We start from the raw sequence: 17,643 nt of genomic DNA, 5'->3' as shown, positions 1-17,643 counted from the left end.
TTAGGTCAATTAGCTCCACTCATATAATGTATAATAATGTAACTGTGACAATGAGTACTTTTATTTTAATATACATTTTTGCTGCAATTACTTTTACCTACTTTTTTCAACTACTTTCACTGTGTTTATATATTTTACTACATTATATTTCATTCTTTATTGAAGAATTAGGCTACAGAGTGAAATAATAAGTTGTTAGATCTTATTTCACTGGTGGCTCCAGTGTTTAATTGGAACCAGTAGGTGTCACCAGAGGACGGTTTAAATCTCCTCTTGTGTTCACTGATACAAACAAATACACAACTGCACGCTCATTGTGTATAAACTGTGACAGGAGGATGAGTTCATCAGGTTTTTAGTTTCAAATAATCATCTTTAAATGCGACTGTTTAGATCGATGATAAAGTTACTGCTGTTTACACCATTTTAACTCATAATTCATAACTTCTCAAAAGTTGTGAACGACTGAGATATAAAATAAAATAACATTGTGATGATAAATATGCTGTTTATTGATATTTTAACTCTTACTCCAGCATGTGATTTTTTCTTTTTAGCTTTTGAAAATGATTTGAGACTTAAATTTAACTCTTTGGTTAAAATACTTCTCCTTTTGCCTGTTGTACAAAGCGGATATTTCCTCATTTTAATCAAGAATACTTCCACAACTATCTTTCCATTGTGCACATTTCCTGCTCAGAAATACTTTCTGTCTTTAAACCCTGTATGTGATTAATAGTCTGTGGAGAGTCTGTCGTCCAGGTCATATCCAAGTTCTAAAAACAGGTCAAGCTTCGAGGAACTCAACCGAATCCAGTTTCCTGTTTTTAGCTCTGAGATATTTGTCGTACATTGTTTTTAATTTGTTTTTAATTTGATTTAAACTGAGAGTTATTCAATTCAAACGGTCATTGAACTAATGTGACCTGAGTTTGGCCCTCAGATATGTACTTTTAACTTTTATACTTTGAGTACACTGCACTTTTCTACTTTTACTTGAGTAAAGAGGTTGAATCAATGTGTACTTTCAAGTATTTGTACTTCTGCCTCCTCTGAGAATAAAAACACCGTGGTGGACATATTTCCGAGCCTTGCCGTGACCCGTGAACGCGTCATAATTCATATCCAATGAGACCCCGCCCTGTCCACCGTGTGTAGCCGCGGACCGTCGCTCTCTCTCCGGGTTGTTCAGCAGCGGCGGCGCCTTCTCAGCGTCCCCCTCCATGGAGAGCGACTAGATACGAAAACAACCGTTTTTCCACGGGTCGAGCCGCCGGTCAGCTCCCGTGCGAGAGCTACCGGGCTCGGTGTGACACGGGATGATGTAGCGGAGAAACTCCTCTGGAAGAACTGCGCAGCACATTAGCATGCTAGGCTAACGCGGAGGAGAAACTAGCCGGGGAGCTAACGGCGGCTAACGTTCACCTGCGGGCTGCTGCCGCCCGAACGACGGGATGGAAAGTGTGAAGGAAAGCGGCTCCGGAGCGGCGTCCGCCCCGCCAGCGCCGCCGGGGATGGTCGACTGGATCACCGACGCCAGCTCCGGGAAGCCCAGTGGATTGACGCCGCTATCCGCCGGGAAGAGACCCTCCATCGGGGAGGACGACGGAGGCGGCGCAGAGGCGAAACTCTTCGGGAAGGGACTCGCGGCCACCTCCCTCCTCCAGATCGCGATCAGGAACGGGATCTACCAGAACCAAGTGGCCAACGCTATCGGCGGTGCGGCCAAAACGATGACGATGCCCGCGGTGAAAACAGCCAACATCTACAGCCTGACGTCCGCCGGCAGCAGCACTTCTGTCAACTCTCTGCTGAGCCGGAGGCGGCAGCGGCACAAGCGGAACCTGTCGCTGGGAGCGCCGCCGACCAGCAGCGGCTCGGCCGGGGCGTCCACCGCGGAGGCGCCCGGTCCCGGTCCCGCGCCCTCCGCCTCGCCGCTGAGCACCCTCAGCCTGGACCGGAGGACGTTTCTCCGGCAGAAGCAGTCCAAGCAGCTCCAGGCCTCGGACAAGACCTGGGTGAGGTCGGACCTCCGGCGCGGCTGCGTTCACATCCACGACTGGCTCACGCCCTCCTACCCGCGCCCGGTGCTGTGCACGGCGGACACCACGGCTAAGGAGGTGGCCTGTAAGCTGGAGGGCAGCAAAGCCGGAGCTGTGCTGAGGTTTAACTGCAAAACCTCTACTTTGGTTGATTTAAATGACAACTGTAAAGAAAGTAGCGAGAACCTCCAGGAGCCGGTGGAGGTCCGGATCCTCCGAGATGAGACCGAGCACATGAAACATTGTTTCCCTGATTCCAAACCTCTGGAGGACAAAACAGCCAGTAACTCTTCCTCCGAGGTGTATCTGGAGGATGTCGGGCTGGAGCTGAGCCTGAGTGTGGCGGACTGTTATGGGGTCTACTCCGGCTCCGACATGGAGGGCAGCACCTGTGAGGACTTCAGCCCGGGGGGCCCCAGGAGCACCGAGCACCGGGACTCCCTCAGCGACGGCCTGGGTCTGGGCACCGACTCCTCCGTGCTGAGCCCGAACTGTGACAGCGCCCCGGAGGGTCCCGACCCCTTCGAGAGCTCCTCGGATGAGGTGGATCTCGCCTCCTCTCCCACACACTCACCCGGGGACTCTGCCGCAGACCAGCAGGGGGACCCGGCCTCTGCCGCAGACCCCTCCGGTGCTCCGGGGACCAGACCGGACCAGGACAGTGAAACTGCACCAGGGGATAACACAGACACCCCACAGCTCATCAAACCTCCCTCTAAGTGCCCCAGCAGCTCCCAGTCCAGGCCCCTGACCAGCCAAGCCTCTGTGCAGCCGGACCCGGAGCCCCCCGGGGGGAGCAGGGCCTGGCCGGAGCCCATCAACACCAGTCCCACCCCGGCCCTCTTCGTGCAGCTGCACGGCGGAGCTGTGCGGCGGCTGCGGGACGAGGAGCGGCCTCTGCAGATATTAAACCAGTACCTGTCTAATCTGGGCTACGAGGACGCGTGCAGGGTGCAGGACGAGGGCATGAACCCAGAAATTGGCTGCCTCATTCGTTTCTACTTTGGTGAGTATCTCCTCCCGAGTTGTTCCACGCAATCATCTGTTATTCCCAGACACAACAGAAGCCCTGCAGGTGGGTTCAGGACTCAGAAGATCCTGGTTCATAAAGGGAGTGTTTTAAATGTAACCGTCAAAGAGCCCCTCATGGCTGCGGGCTGCCCCGTGTCCTGTCCATTGTTGCTGGGCCTCGTCTCTGCTCATTGTCCATCCATCCTCAGTGTACCGTGAGTGCTGTCTTTGTGTTTGGTCAGTGGGACCGTTCAACCAGTGCGTGCGATTGTCCTGCGGGGACAATGGCCAGTGTTTTGCCTGTAAACCCCAGCGGCTCTGTGTGTGCAGCCCTGTAGGGAGACACATCTGGAGGTAACAGGTGGGGTCTTTGAACACACCACACACCAGGAGGCATAAAGGATTCACGTTCTCTTGTTGTTGCTGATAATGATCCTGTTTTTCTGACAGGCAGCGTAAGAGGATGTGAAAACAGCCGTGATCTCTTACGGGATTAGCACAACTGGATATTGTTTTTGACCTTGTTTTTACACCCTCAGCAAAGGGGGGGGGGTGGTAAAGAGACAGCACATAATGGCCTGATAATGGAGGAAGACACAGAAAATCATTTCTACCTATAATTACATACTCTACGATTATTCTATGGCTTTTCTTCCTCCTTTTGTTATTTAGATTTTTTTACAGCAAGAAACCATTAACCTAGAGAAATACTCAAGTGGGACTGCAGCTCGTGATTATTTTCATCCATCCATTATCTACACCACTTATCCTTTGAGTGTTACAGCGGGGGGGCAGCAATCTTATTATTATTATTATTATTACTATATCGTATTTGGACATTGGGAAAGAAGTGGGTTACACCCAGGTTGCCGATGTATCACAGGTAATTTGATTTATGATCCGCATGCCTTTGGACTGTGGGAGGAATTATTGTCATGATTGATCAATACATTTTTGGTCAATTTAAATCAATTCATACAATTCTCCGTGTACTTCTCAGGTATTGTTTGTCACATTTTTAGTCCACAACCCAAAGATATTCATTTAAAGATCTATTATGTGACAATTTTTCATTTAAACGTCTTAAAAACAAAAAGACCTATGAATATATTTTGTTGACATTGTCCAAAAATGTTTCTTCCATTGATCAAACCCAGAACATTTCATTTTTCGCCTTTTAATTGCCCTTTAATTTAACTACTCTATAGTTTTGTCTTCTTTTCCTTATCAATGAATTGACTAACATTCGTTCAGCTAAACTCAAGACATAGTACAGACACGCTGAAGAAAGGATTTCACAGTGAGCTGGATAAATTCCTTCATCTCCGCCCCTTCCACCAGTCAGCTCCCACAGTAACGTGACAGGGGAACAAAGCATGTCGGGTTATGTCACTGGAAGCAGCAGCTCCTCCAGCTACAGCCGCGAAGCAGCCATTGAGTGGCTGGGTCGTGTGACAGGGAGGTGGAAGTGCTACTGACATGATGGGAAGTGAAAACAACGAAAACAACGTTGCCAGAAGAAATTCGAAGAATCAGATTCGCTCAACTCATCCACTAGAAAGTTGTAGTGGTTTAAAAGTGAAGCAAAGTTAAACTCACAGCCTCTGGTTGTCTGATTTATGTCTTTATTCAGACTTTTATTTTGAAAGAGAGGAAGTAAAACCCTCCATTAATTCACAGGACAGTGTTTTTGTCCCGCACTCCTCTGTCCCCTCAGCTGCACAGCCTCATTAGTGTTGATGCTCGGAGTCGAGCCAAGGGAGAAGAACAAAAATCCCACAGCGAAAGTATTCTCTGTCTTTTAAACACACACACACACACACACACACACACACACACACACACACACACACACACAACACACACACGCACGACACCGTGCTGACAGTGAGAGAAAAGCGACCTCAGTGGAACTCAGATTTCACCACCTCAGTGTTACAGATCTCTCTCACAGACGCTCGCAGCAGCCGACGCCTCTTCATCCTGGAGCCGCAGCAGCCAGAGGTCACTGCTCCACTTCACAAGGTTGAAACCAGACAAACTCGTATTATAAACTCGTGTCCAAAGCTTCCTGAGGACAGTAAGAGCGTTGACTTAATAATGGTCCTTATTGGGTTTCCATTACAAGGCAATTTTATCCATATAGCACCGACAACAAGAAGACAATTCAAAGGGCAAATCAATATATTTAGAAAGCGTTTCAATTTATATAGATCAGAATAAAACAGGAGAATAAAAACTGCAGTGCAAGAAATGAATAAAAAGACCTTAATGTAATTCAATCAAATTCTGTGGCATTTAGAAAACTCTTTATCTCTGAGAGTTGGAGCAGAGTTTGTTCAGATATTTGTGATTTCCTAGAGTTCAAGAGTCTCAATAAGTGTTTGAGCAAATCGCAAAGTTTCCAGAATGATAATCGAAACAGTTGTTGATTTACATTCTAACTAATTGTCACCTCCACTCAGACACGTTCGGGGACTTGTCAAGGACAAGATGCTCCAAACAGTTTTGTGGAAGCATGAACAGGAAGTGTCTAGCGGCTGCTCGCTGAGAGACAGGATGTTCAGCATTGAGAGAAATGGACGGAAGGAAAGGGCATGTGTAACACGCTTGGCCTCGCCCAGGGAAGGGCGGGCTCGCACAATACACAATCCACGTTATTGTTTATTTTAAAGTTGTTTGAAAGAATGAGACCGATCTGCTGCAGCGGTCATCAGGCGTTTACATCACATGCATCCAATCAGAAACCACATGATGTCACCCGTCTTTTTCTACAGTTAAATATAAATGTATGAAATCACAAACAACATGTTGACACCATCTATGTGGAGGTTTTGTTAGTGTCACCACAATGAGTTCTTATCTTTCATTTCCGTCCATCGTATATATCTCTACTTGTGTTTATTTACAGTTACTGACATCTGCTTTTGTGTCTTAACGTCCCGGCCTCACTGTTTCTGTTCGTACTCCAGGTTTGTTCACAGCTCAGAAAAGAATCTCTCCTTGTGGGCAGATCCTTCATCCTGGAATAAACAGCAGGAATCCCTGAAATTATCCACGGCAGTCACTCCGACTGGATTTAAACACAAGCAACACAAACACAAGCTGAAATGCTCGGTTGATTATTTAAAAAAAGAAGGACTATTTGTGTAGCGTTGCTGTTTCCAGCCTCTCAAATTGTGCAAATCCGAGCTGAGATGTAATGAGTTTTTTTTCTGGGTTTCACGTCCTTCCACCAAGTTTTGTGGAATTCCGTTTTGTCGTGTTTGCGTTATCCTGCTGACAAACAAAAGGGGTGAAGTCGTGACCTCTCTGGCCGAGGAGGTAATGAGGTTCTCCATTGAGAAGGTGTAGACAGTGTTCAGCTGCTTCTTCTTCTTCGGCTTACATTCATTTAAAAGAGAAAATGAATGGGTTCAACACCAGCTTTCTACAGATCTCAGTAGGTTGTAAAAACCTCTCATGTCCGATGCTCCCTGCACTCGGAGTGAGTTTGTGTGTCCCTCTGAGACCTTGGTGACTTGTTGTGTGAGGACGAGCAGCAGGAGGATCCAGGTGCTGCTGTTAGAAGACATTGCATAACAAGCTAATCTGATTTCAGGCCTCAAACTGGCTCAGACTCTTCATGTGTCACGTTCCTCTCTTGTTCTCTGGTGCAGGCATCAACAGAGCCGAGTGGAACACACAGTTTTATAAGACAACAGTGTGTATGCGTTGGTGTCGAGCGCACAGTGCAGGGTATTCGCCACGGACTCACTCAGCCCCCTGCATTTCCTGTGTGTGTGTGTGTCAGTGAACTGTGGCTGCTCTTTGTGCCAGTGATGTAACAAATCACGCCTGAGTGACTGCTCACTCTCTCAGCCCACAGGCTATTAACCACAATTCCCTTACATAACCACCCTGCTGCTCTCCCTGTCTGAAAGAGAGACCCGGTGTGAGCGAGTTCATTCACAAAAATCCACACAGCTAAAAATAAATCTGTGCCGTGCAAAAACAGAAAAACCAACAAGATAATGACGGTTAAAATAATCACCAGGCTCGAGCTCGACATCAATTACATCACATGGTATTTCTCTCTCTGCAGGTAAGCCTCGCAGCGTGGGCGGCTCTGAGCGTGTGCAGCTGTCGGGGGTGTTCAACGTGCGGAAAGGGAAGCTGGCGCTGCCGGTGAACCGCTGGTCGAAGCGTCAGGTCACGCTGAGTGGAACCTGCCTCATTGTCTCGTCTGTGAAACACGCCCACACTGGCAAGATGCACATCCTCCCGCTCATCGGAGGAAAGGTACTCGATGAAACGTGTTTGTGTCTTTAACGAGATGAGAAGCTGTCTGTCATTTATCGTTTCTTTCCTCTGGTGTTTTAGATTTGTGAATGTGAAACTTCTGATGGTTGAAAAAGCACAAAGTCTGATTCTTCACAACATGCTTGATGTTCCATTCTCTGTTTCTGCCGTTTCTTCACTCGCTCTAGTTAAAAATACTTCAACAAAAAAAAGATAAAAGTGCTATATGATGTTGAGGAAAAGCCGATCAGTGTTGAGAATGAAGCTTTCTCGCTGTCATTGGTTGACCTGACAAACAAAGAGAGTTTAAAGAAAAGATGGAGGAGACTAAAACATGTCCTGTCTGCAGGTGGAGGAGGTGAGGAGACACAGTCACTGTCTGGCTTTCAGCTCCGCTGGTCCTCAGAGTCAGACGTACTACATCAGCTACGACTCCTACACAGAGCATCTCCGCTGGCACCGAGCGGCCTCAAAGGTACGGCAGCTCTTTAACTGTCTGTGTCCTTGTGTACTGCTCCAATCTTTGCATTTTTATTGACACAACTTCAAGGTTAATGTGTCATGATGATAACGTCAGTGTTTCACACCCCTGCCTCTGTTGAACTCACCGTGTCCACCTGCCCCCCCTTTGCTGCGTCAGACTGCGTCGCAGAGGGTGAACTCAGTCGACCTGTCGTGCTGCAGCCTGGAGGAGCTGCCTGCTCAGCTGTTTTACAGCCAGGACCTCACCCACCTCAATCTCAAAAACAACTTCATGTCCCCTCACAAAGGAGTTCCAGCACTCACCAGGTGAGTTTGTGTCATCAACACTAAACTACAGTCCTGTGTGCACAGCAACACGAGGAGCCGGCAGATGAAAGCAACTGTTTCCTCCTTTGTCCTCCTCTCTTTTGGATGTGGGAACGTCCCTCGTGGTTCTCTCCGCGTTGGGGAACTAACATATGGTCAAAAGAGGAAGCAGATTAGATCAAATTACAGATGACGTGAGTGTGGATGACTCTGTGGTTCGGATGATTTAAAAAACCATCCACAGTCGTGTTCAGAGATTTGACATCTGCCACCTGACTTCTGGGCCGGAGGGCGCTTCCTTGTTTTCATCGTCAGACATTAAATTAGTCGCTGACGACACAGTTTATAAAGAGAAGTCAGTTTCCATCGTAAGAAAGATTTCCACACAGTCAGCGAAACGGACAATGTTTTTGTTTCTACACTGAAGAGGCATTTTCTAGAGCGGTTAATTAATTCTCTCAGGATTTAGGCGAATAAGATCATGGAATAAAATAATAAGAAAAATATACATCATAAAAACAATAATTTAATAAGTCCGACTAGATGATGATTATTATTAGACAGATTATAAAACAGATGGACGTCTTCGTGCGACACAGTAACGGGGGTTTGTCTGTCCCTCTTCTGACCACATGTTGGCTGTGAAGCACAGTTTGCAGACGGAGGAGGAGGAGGAGGAGGTGGAAGAGATTTGGTTGTTTTCAGATGCATTTTTATATTCAGCTGTGTGTGCACATGTCTAAGAATCGCTGGTCCGTTCATTTCTGTACCCACTCGAAATATTACAGATCAGAGAAAGAAACTCAGACTGTTTACACGATCAGACAAGTGTACGTCCGCCCGTTTTAAAGCTTTTGTCAAATGCTGACTCCTGAAAAGTCTTAAAAAAGCAGGACAGCAACCTGTCTAACAGTTTTACATTATGTTGTACACATACACAACATACACACAGACGTGGTGGCTGAGATGCTTTCAAGATGAGACGCATCCATGAGAACTTAACAGAACCATTTGTATTTTCTATTGGATTGTTGCTCGCTGCTTCTGATCCAAAGTTCTCCTGATTGTGGCGTCTTTGCTGCCACTTAATGAACGATATGTAGCAGCCTGACAGTTTTTTTTTTTAATGGAAGGGAATAATTTATAAATATTTGTGTGTACACTTCCATTGTGCTTTCATATACACACACGTTTCCTCTGCAGTGTCTTGAGGAATGTGTTTGTGCTGCGCTGTGCCTGTGACTTTCCCTCGGAAGGACGTGGGGCTGGTTTAGCCTTTCACCCTGACCCCTCTGTGAACTGGATTAGGTTCGGCGAGGAAAGCCAGGGAACACGCACACACACGCGCTCGCTCACGCACACACACTCACACACGCACACACTCACGCACACGCACACGCTCACTCACACACACTCCCATCTGACTCACCTGCTGCATTGTTATGGTGAAAACCTTTTAGCTGTGTAAACATGTAGCTTTAAATAGTTTGTGTATTGAAGCTGTTGTGCTTCTGTATCCTCAGACCTCCCTCGTAAATCTCCCTGTTCATGAGACAGGTGTTATGCAACTACTAACATTCACAAGGCTCCTTTATGTTAGAGCCTCAGTTCAGAAGAAGACCACCGAGAGATTCATATTGTCCCTCTTTGTCTTCCTGTCCCTCTCCCTCTCTAACTCTCTCTAGGTTTTGTAAACTGAGAAGCCTCAGTCTGTCAAACAACTCTCTGTCCGAGTTTCCTCTGGCCTTGTGTGACATCACCTCGCTCACCGAGCTCAACTTGTCTGGAAACCGTCTGTCGTCACTGCCCGCAGGAGTAGGGACCATGCACAAGTAAGTGGGCCGGAGGGGCTGCGGTTATTAAAGATGATGATGATGATAACTCGGAAGGTATTTTCTCCAGAGCCGACCGTGTCCTCGGTGACCTGTACTCTGCTGACAGAGACGTCAGGCAGGGCTTGTTGTTGGGTCCATCAGAGCAGATTAACCCGTCTCTGTATTGGATGAACAACTGGCTGTGAACCAGACTTTTGTCCTGACGCTGCAGAAGTTGTCTCCAGGTGATCTGAGTCGTGCCCACGCTGTCCCCGGATGATCCGGTGTTCGGGGTCAGATGCTCAATTAACGTACCGATCAGCAGCTTGCGTTTTAGTTTGTTCTTATCACACTGATGTTCAAGTGTTAATGTTTCTAATAAGTTTGGTCTTAATAAGTTATTTGATATAGAAATGTGCTGAGGTGTCACAATTGACAGCTGAGACCGGTTGAGTGCGTGTTTCGGCTGAGCCTTGATACTGTGGCTCCACTGCACAGTCGCTGCTGCGCTTTGGAGGGAAGTGGAGACACATCGTCCATCTTTGTATGAAGTCTGTGGTGTTTACAGGCGCCAATAACACAGAACGTCTCTCTGTCACAGTCTGTGGGCTCCAGCTGTACATATCTAAGATGAATCTCTTCGCAAAGGTTCTGATGTTCAGCTGCTTTCCAGGATTACTCGTCTTTATTTATTAAACTGTTGCACGGTGACGACAGTTAATGAAGATTGAGTGAGGTGTAAATTATGAGTTCTGTTTAAACTCTATGTTTTATCTCTCTTGGTCTAATAAACACACATCTGGTTCGTTCCTAATGTAAACAAATCCAATCTCAGACCTGTTGTACGAGGAGAGAAGCTTCTTCATCATAACTACAGATTCTAACCATGACATGAAGATATCATTTCAACTTGGGGTTGGTCTTCAGAATCTCACTCCTCTGGTCTGTTTGTGTCCAGCCTGCAGACGCTCCTCCTGGACAGTAACCTCCTGAGCTCTCTGCCCATGGAGCTGGGCTCTCTGGAGGGCCTGACCTACCTCGGCTTATCCTTCAACTGCTTCGTCTGTGTCCCGGCCGTCCTGGAGAATCTCAGAGGCATGGAGAGACTGTGCCTGGCAGGGAACCAGCTCTCTGCCCTGGATATGGTTGGACTGCAGTGGCTGCCCGCTCACCACATAGATCTGAGGTAAGAGGATCCTCGCTCAGACGCTGACGTTTTTAGAAGCAATACTGGAAAAAAGCTTGGCTGAAATGTAACACTTCCCTCGAGGCTGCAGGAAAAATGTGCTCAAGATTTTAACGTCTTGGTCTCTTGGTCCTGTGGAATTGAAAAAGGCTTGTTCTCTCTGACAGTAACGTGATTTTGTTGAGCTTAATTTGCTTTTGCTTTTTCCACTTACAATTTAAGACATTTTACTTTTGCAGCCGAAACAACGAGCTGAAGTTAACGAGTCATTGTTTTTTCTGTCCCATTTCATTTTGTTCATTAATTCTCTTGCGCAGATTAAACCAGCTTCAGAAGGTGACGGTGGGAGACTCGGAGCATCTGGTCCACATTGTCCAGCTGGACCTGAGGGACACTGGTCTACAGGAGCTGGATGTCAGCGCCCTCTGTAGGCTGGAGCTCCTCCGCTGCGACAGAAACACTCTGTCCCTCCTCAGAGTCAGTGGCCACGCCCTCAAGAGCCTGCACGCTGCACATAACGGTAACACCAACACCTACTATGAGCTGAAGAGGCGTCCGACAGATAACGTCTGACACTGAACACACACTGACACTGTAAAGAGTTCTGCATGTTGTGTTTGCAGAGCTGAAGCAGCTGGAGGTTCAACCTGTGCCAGAGAATCTGACGGTTCTGGATTTGTCCTGGTATGAAGACGACTCACTGCGAGCACTTCACTGTCCTGTTTACAGCGTGGGACAGAACCCACTGACTGTGTTTGTTATCTTAAAGGAACAAGCTGGAGTGTGTTCCTGACTGGGTGTGTGAGAGCAGCCGACTGGAGGTGCTGGACATCAGCCACAACTCTGTAACTGAGCTGCCCATACGGTGAGCGTCTCACACACACACACACACACACACACACACACACACACACACACACACACACACACACACACACACACACACACACACACACACACACACACACACACACAGGATGTCTATAAAGGCTGTAGAGAAAGCTTAATGAAATGCAGGCTGAGCTAAATGTTACCACAGAGACACTAAACTGCTGTTATAATAAAATGGGACCTCTTGGTTTGAATTCCAAGAGAAATACATCAATTCAATGTGAACTCTGAACTGAACTGGCTTCCCACGTTGCTTTTTATTTAACACACAGAAATGTGATCCTATGTTTCGTTGGGCCCACTTCTTAATGACGTCAGCCATTATATTCAGAGTCAGTCCACACAAAGCTCTGGAGTTATTACAGCTGAAGGTCAAACACTGTGCTCATGATTCTTATGTGTGTTCATTACTTCAACATGAGGTGGAAAATGAGGTCACTGGAGCGAAGGATGTTTTGTGTAACGTGTCCTCATCAGGGTAAAACAGAGCTGCTCCCACTGACGGATTTATAGTACACGCACGCACGCACGCACGCACGCACACACACACTCTCTGAGCTGGCTGTATTGTTTGTGTTGTAGGCTGCTGTGCAGTGTGAGCTTGAGGAAGCTGCTGTCGGGCTGGAACCAAGTGTGTCGACTGGCTGAGAGGCTGGAGAGGTCACAGCTCGAGGTCCTCGACCTCCAGCACAACTATCTGACCGAGCTCCCACACAACCTGTTCATGAAAGCACAGAGGTGAACACAACAACACAGCATCCACTGTCCTCCTTTCCCTGTTTGTCCTCCCTTCTCATTTCTTTTTCAAGTACTAACTTGCTCTTCTCTGTTGTGATTTCTTTACAGCTTGCGAAACCTAAATGTGTCGGCCAACAAGCTGGAGAACCTGCCTGCAGCCAGCCTATCGGAGGACAGCTACAGCAGCCTTGAGGAGCTCTATGTGACCAATAACAGCCTGACAGACAAGTGTGTCCCTCTCCTGCCGGGACACGGCGTCCTCAGGGTGCTTCACCTCGCCTACAACCAGCTGCAGACCTTCACTGCCAGGTATGAAGCACTGAACATGAATGAGAACCAGAGTTAGGAAGTAAAACATTTCTGACACAGGTGTATTGGCCGATATATAAAGATAAGAAATTGTCAGTGATTCCTAAGATGTTTTTATTAAACCCTTTTGACAAAGAAATGTAATAGTCATAATATTGTACAGTTTATTAATACTTAGAAACTATTATAAGCATCATTACTTGAGGATGGAGACGAGTGGAGTGTGTGTGCATGTGACACAAAAGCCTACGATGTTTTCTCGGGGCGTGGCTGCTCTGTAACCGAACCTCCACCTCCTGCAGTAAACTGGCCCGACTGGAGCAGCTGGAGGAGCTTGACCTGAGCGGCAACAGACTGAGGACCGTGCCCACCACCATCCTGAGCTGTCAGCGCCTGCACACGCTCTCAGCCCACTCCAACTGCATCAACGCCTTCCCCGAGGTCCTGCAGCTGCCGGAGATCAAGGTTAGTCGGACACAAGCAGGTACTGGAGTCATACTAGAGGCTGCACATCGATAATTTGACCTCTCGTTGTTTTTACACCTCCACAAACTCCTGTATCAGCTGTGCATCAGCAAAGGGGAAGAACATCCACGTCACTGCTCCTTCTTTCCCTCTGTATCTCTCCGTCTTTCTCACCACCTCCGTGGTTCTTCATGGGGTTGGGCCAGATCAGGAAATCCTTGGTAATCTCTCGGTAACTCCCTAATCTCTGTGTGAGTGTGGAAACAAGGGCGGAGAGAATAACGGATCCAGTATCGATGCACAAATCTTTTTTAAGTCTTTCGAAACTCCTTTTCATCGCCTGCATGTTTTCAACATTTGTCTAAAATATTCATCTGTGTCTGTGCCTCCCCTTACACACCAGTGTCCAAATATAATATAACAAATGTCATGAGACATTATTCATAATCTTATTAGATCTTGCTGTTTTTAACGGGGTAAAAAAATCTCTCCCCTGACGCTCGCTCTGTGTTTCCTCCTCAGTGTGTGGACCTGAGCTGCAACGAGCTGACTGAGGTGACTCTGCCGGAGACACTTCCTCCGAAGCTTCAGGAGCTGGACCTCACGGGAAACCCTCGCCTCAACCTGGACCACAAAAGCCTGGAGCTCCTCAAGTAAGAACTTCAGACATAAACCCAGCGCAGCGTTTAAAATACAAAACCAACAGAGCCGTCGTTTTTCAATTCTCCTCTTCCCTCCTCTCCGCAGTAATATCCGATGTTTCAGAGTCGACCCGTCTCCTTCTGCCACGTGTGTGAGCGAGAGCCACAGGGCCCCTGCCGTCTGGAGCCACGGCTACACCGAGGCCTCAGGAGCCAAAAACAAGTCAGTCTCTCTCTCCTTCTGTCTTTATCAAACTGCTCCTCCGTCCTCAGTCAGTGCCCGGCCTCATCTCTCAGATAGTAACCTCCAAACCACTCGCTGAGGTCGCTGAACACAAACTGATGCTGATGCACGATTACAGAAAGATGCTTCACCTCACGTCAACAAACCTCCCACTACACATTAGAAATGCATCCTGTGTCGACATTTAAAAAAAACAACTTGTTCTTGCTTTGAATTGGCTCCTCGTGTATCTGTTCTCAGGCTGTGTGTCGCTGCTCTGGCTCTCGACGGCTTCTGTGGGATCCGCGAGGCTCTTTACGGAGTTTTTGACGGCGACAGGAACGTGGAGGTGCCTTACCTGCTGCAGTGCACCATGGGAGACGTGCTGGCAGAGGAGCTTCACCGGAGCCAGAGGCAGGACGATTACATGACCAACACTTTCCTCACCATGCAAAGGTGAATATGTGTAAAAGTAAATGATTCAAAGTCACAAACACACCTGGACGTTTCCACAGCGATGACGTGTTTGTGTGTCTCTCCGCTGCAGGAAGCTGGGCACGGCAGGTCAGAGGATGGGCGGCTCTGCGGCGTTATGCCACATCAGACACGACCCGGTGGCTCCCGGCGAGCACGGCGGCTGCTTCACCCTGAAGGCCGCTAACGTGGGCAGGTGTCAGGCCGTGTTGTGTCGAGACGGCAAAGCTATGCAACTGTCCACCACACACAGCGTCAAAGAGGAGGCGGAGTATCAGAGGGTTCGACAGCACAACGCCGTCATCACAGAGGTAAACACAGACTCACTCGTCTTTGATGTAACAGAACAAGTAAATTACATCTCAAGATGTAAATATCCTCTCTTCTTCTCCTCTTTCTCCTTCTTCTCCTCCTCTTTCTCCTTCTTCTCCTCCTCTTTCTCCTCTGCAGGATAACAAAGTCAGTGGTGTAACTGACTCCACCAGAATCATGGGTTACTCCTTCCTGTGCCCGTCTGTGACCCCCCGACCGCACGTCTCCACGGTGACGCTCACCCCACAGGACGAGTTCTTTCTCCTGGGCAGCCGGGGATTGTGGGACATGTTGTCTCCCAGCGAGGCGGTGGAGGCGGTCAGGAATGTACCGGACGCTCTGGCCGCTGCTAAGAAGCTGGTGACTCTGGCTCAGAGCTACGGCTGCTCCGACAGCCTCAGCGCCGTCGTCGTCCAGCTCAGCATCACCGAAGACTGCTGCTGCTTCTGTGAGCCGCCGCCCCCGCCCCCCAGCCCCGGCCTGGGCGCGCACACCAGCACACACCATTACTCAGCAAGCGGTGACGGTGCCATACCGCCGGCCTCCTCAGGAACAGTGAGCGAGCTAAGCAGTGAGTTCAGCACGTCCGAGATGAGCAGCGAGGTGGGATCCACAGCGTCGTCAGAGGAGCCGCCGCCTCAGACCGAGCCCCTGACCTCCCACCTGAACCTGCCGGGACGAGCCGGCGTGCGGAGACCCGCCTGCGGAGGAGGGAGCTTCCAGAGGCAGTTCTCTGGAGCTCTGTCTGACAACGGCCTTGACAGCGAGGACGAGGAGCCCATCGCCGGCGTCTTCTCCAACGGCAGCCGTGTGGAGGTGGAGGCCGACGTCCACTGTCTGCACCGCCATGACTGCCCAGCAACTCAAATACACACTCACACTCAGCCAAGCACAAATATCCATCCTGCTGTCGCCTCGCTTCACGAGCCTTCACCGTCTCCCCTCTCCTCCAAGTCTCCCTCCCCCGTTCCTCCCTCCTCCCCCTGCCTCAGCGGAGAGGCTCGCTCCGGGACTCTGGGCCGAAGGGCTCGAGCTAACGGCTCAGTCGCCTGCCAAGGGAGGAACCAGGACCTCATCGAGGAGGCAGGTGACGCCCCCGTCAGGAAACAGGGGGGCTACTTCAACGCACCCGCCCAGCCGGACCCCGACGACCAGCTCATCATCCCCCCAGAGCTGGAGGAGGAGGTGCGGCAGATCATCCAGCAGCAGCAGCAACAGCAACAGCAGATGCAGACGCACAACCAGCAAACGCACAACTTCCAGAAGCCTGCAGACTACTTTGTCACACCACTCTAACGTCTCTCCGCCCTCCTCAGCCGCTGCTTCCCCATCACGGAGCATCAATGACGGAGAACAGAGGAGTCGGGACTGTCGCTGACGACTCTCCCTCCAAAAACCTCACTTTTCTGATCATGGCCCAGAGACTGTGTTTCGTTACGGTTTCTGTTATTGACTTTATTTTCGACTGTTAACTCTACGCCCCTTGAAATGCAATGCAATTTTTTATAACACTTTATGTTGATTAAATCCACATGTAATGACTTACCATATCTTTAATTTGAAGAAGCACTTTGCTTTTTATTAGAGATGAATTCTATGTTAAATGGTACTTTGAGATTTGGACCATGATGTTTTTGTGTCGGCCGTGACGGCCTCAGATGTCGGAGTTAGTAAAACTGTTTAACTAACTCTTAGGAGTTTAAAACTTTAAAGTGACCTCGTCACTGTACTAATATTCTCTGAGAGAAAAGACCATAAGGTTTTCCAGGTTTGTGTTTTTAGGGGTTGGGGGTGTTAGGAGTTCAGAGTGGTGCTGCAGTGGTGAGTGAATGCTGATCAGTTTCATACCAGCTCGATACGTGTTCTCAGAACAGTTTCAGTCTCTTTACGACGGCAAATCGCACAAAAGAGCTACTTTTGCTATGTAATAAATTAAAGTTTTCAGATAACCACAACATGTTGACTTTGTGTGCTTGTGGAGCGAAGGAGGAGACGTCTTTCGTACGTACGTCTGTCGGCCCCATTCCTGTGGACATGACATCTTAAAAACCCCAAAGAATTGGGTGGTCAAAGGTCAAGGTCACCGTGACCTCACTAAACACTTCTTTGCCTTGTTATCTGAACTAAACCTTATTCCATTGGCCTGATCTTGTTTCAGCTGCAGAGAGAACTAAAGTGTATTCATCCTTTTTGGTGTTAAAACAGTGAGAGCTGCACAAACAGAAGAACGAGCTCCTGTGACGTCGCCTTGTTCCTGTGACGCAGTCGCTGCTTCGTGAGCGTGAAGTGAAACGGTAAATTTAGGACTCGGGTCGTTACCTCACTCATTTCTTTTGTCAGTAAGTGAACAGCGGTTACATCACTGCTGTGTACGTGAGGTTCATTGTGCAGCAGCGTTGGCAGGAAGCCTGTGGGGGGGCCCGGAGGGCAGAGTCTGCCGCCCCCTACTGGCTGACATCACAAACAG

General features: G+C 48.6%; 1 protein-coding gene across 1 annotated transcript; it reads left to right on the top strand.

Annotated features, from left to right (window-relative positions):
* The first annotated feature begins 1,138 nt into the window (after positions 1-1,138).
* LOC118121223 (PH domain leucine-rich repeat-containing protein phosphatase 1) lies at positions 1,139-17,131 on the top strand. Its single transcript, XM_035176967.2, has 17 exons — positions 1,139-3,048; positions 7,138-7,334; positions 7,684-7,809; positions 7,975-8,123; positions 9,809-9,955; positions 10,896-11,123; positions 11,441-11,643; positions 11,747-11,807; positions 11,893-11,988; positions 12,597-12,752; positions 12,861-13,061; positions 13,364-13,526; positions 14,049-14,179; positions 14,274-14,390; positions 14,652-14,846; positions 14,938-15,175; positions 15,315-17,131. Exons 1-17 carry the CDS (start codon positions 1,455-1,457, stop codon positions 16,470-16,472), a joined length of 5,160 nt encoding a protein of 1,719 aa, XP_035032858.2. The 5' UTR covers positions 1,139-1,454; the 3' UTR covers positions 16,473-17,131.
* The last annotated feature ends 512 nt before the right edge of the window (positions 17,132-17,643 follow it).

The sequence above is a fragment of the Hippoglossus stenolepis genome, chromosome 14 (assembly GCF_022539355.2).
Source record: "Hippoglossus stenolepis isolate QCI-W04-F060 chromosome 14, HSTE1.2, whole genome shotgun sequence".
NCBI lineage: Eukaryota > Metazoa > Chordata > Actinopteri > Pleuronectiformes > Pleuronectidae > Hippoglossus > Hippoglossus stenolepis.
The sequence above is the reverse complement of the archived record's forward strand: the minus strand, read 5'-3'. Positions and strand labels throughout refer to the sequence as shown.

Bases quoted from the DNA above. Each gene is read 5' to 3' on its own strand.
- LOC118121223 (XM_035176967.2), top strand. From the start codon at position 1,455: ATGGAAAGTGTGAAGGAAAGCGGCTCCGGAGCGGCGTCCGCCCCGCCA. The intron at 11,989-12,596 runs GTGAGCGTCTCA...TTTGTGTTGTAG, and splicing joins GTAACTGAGCTGCCCATACG to GCTGCTGTGCAGTGTGAGCT. The intron at 14,180-14,273 runs GTAAGAACTTCA...TCCTCTCCGCAG, and splicing joins AAAAGCCTGGAGCTCCTCAA to TAATATCCGATGTTTCAGAG.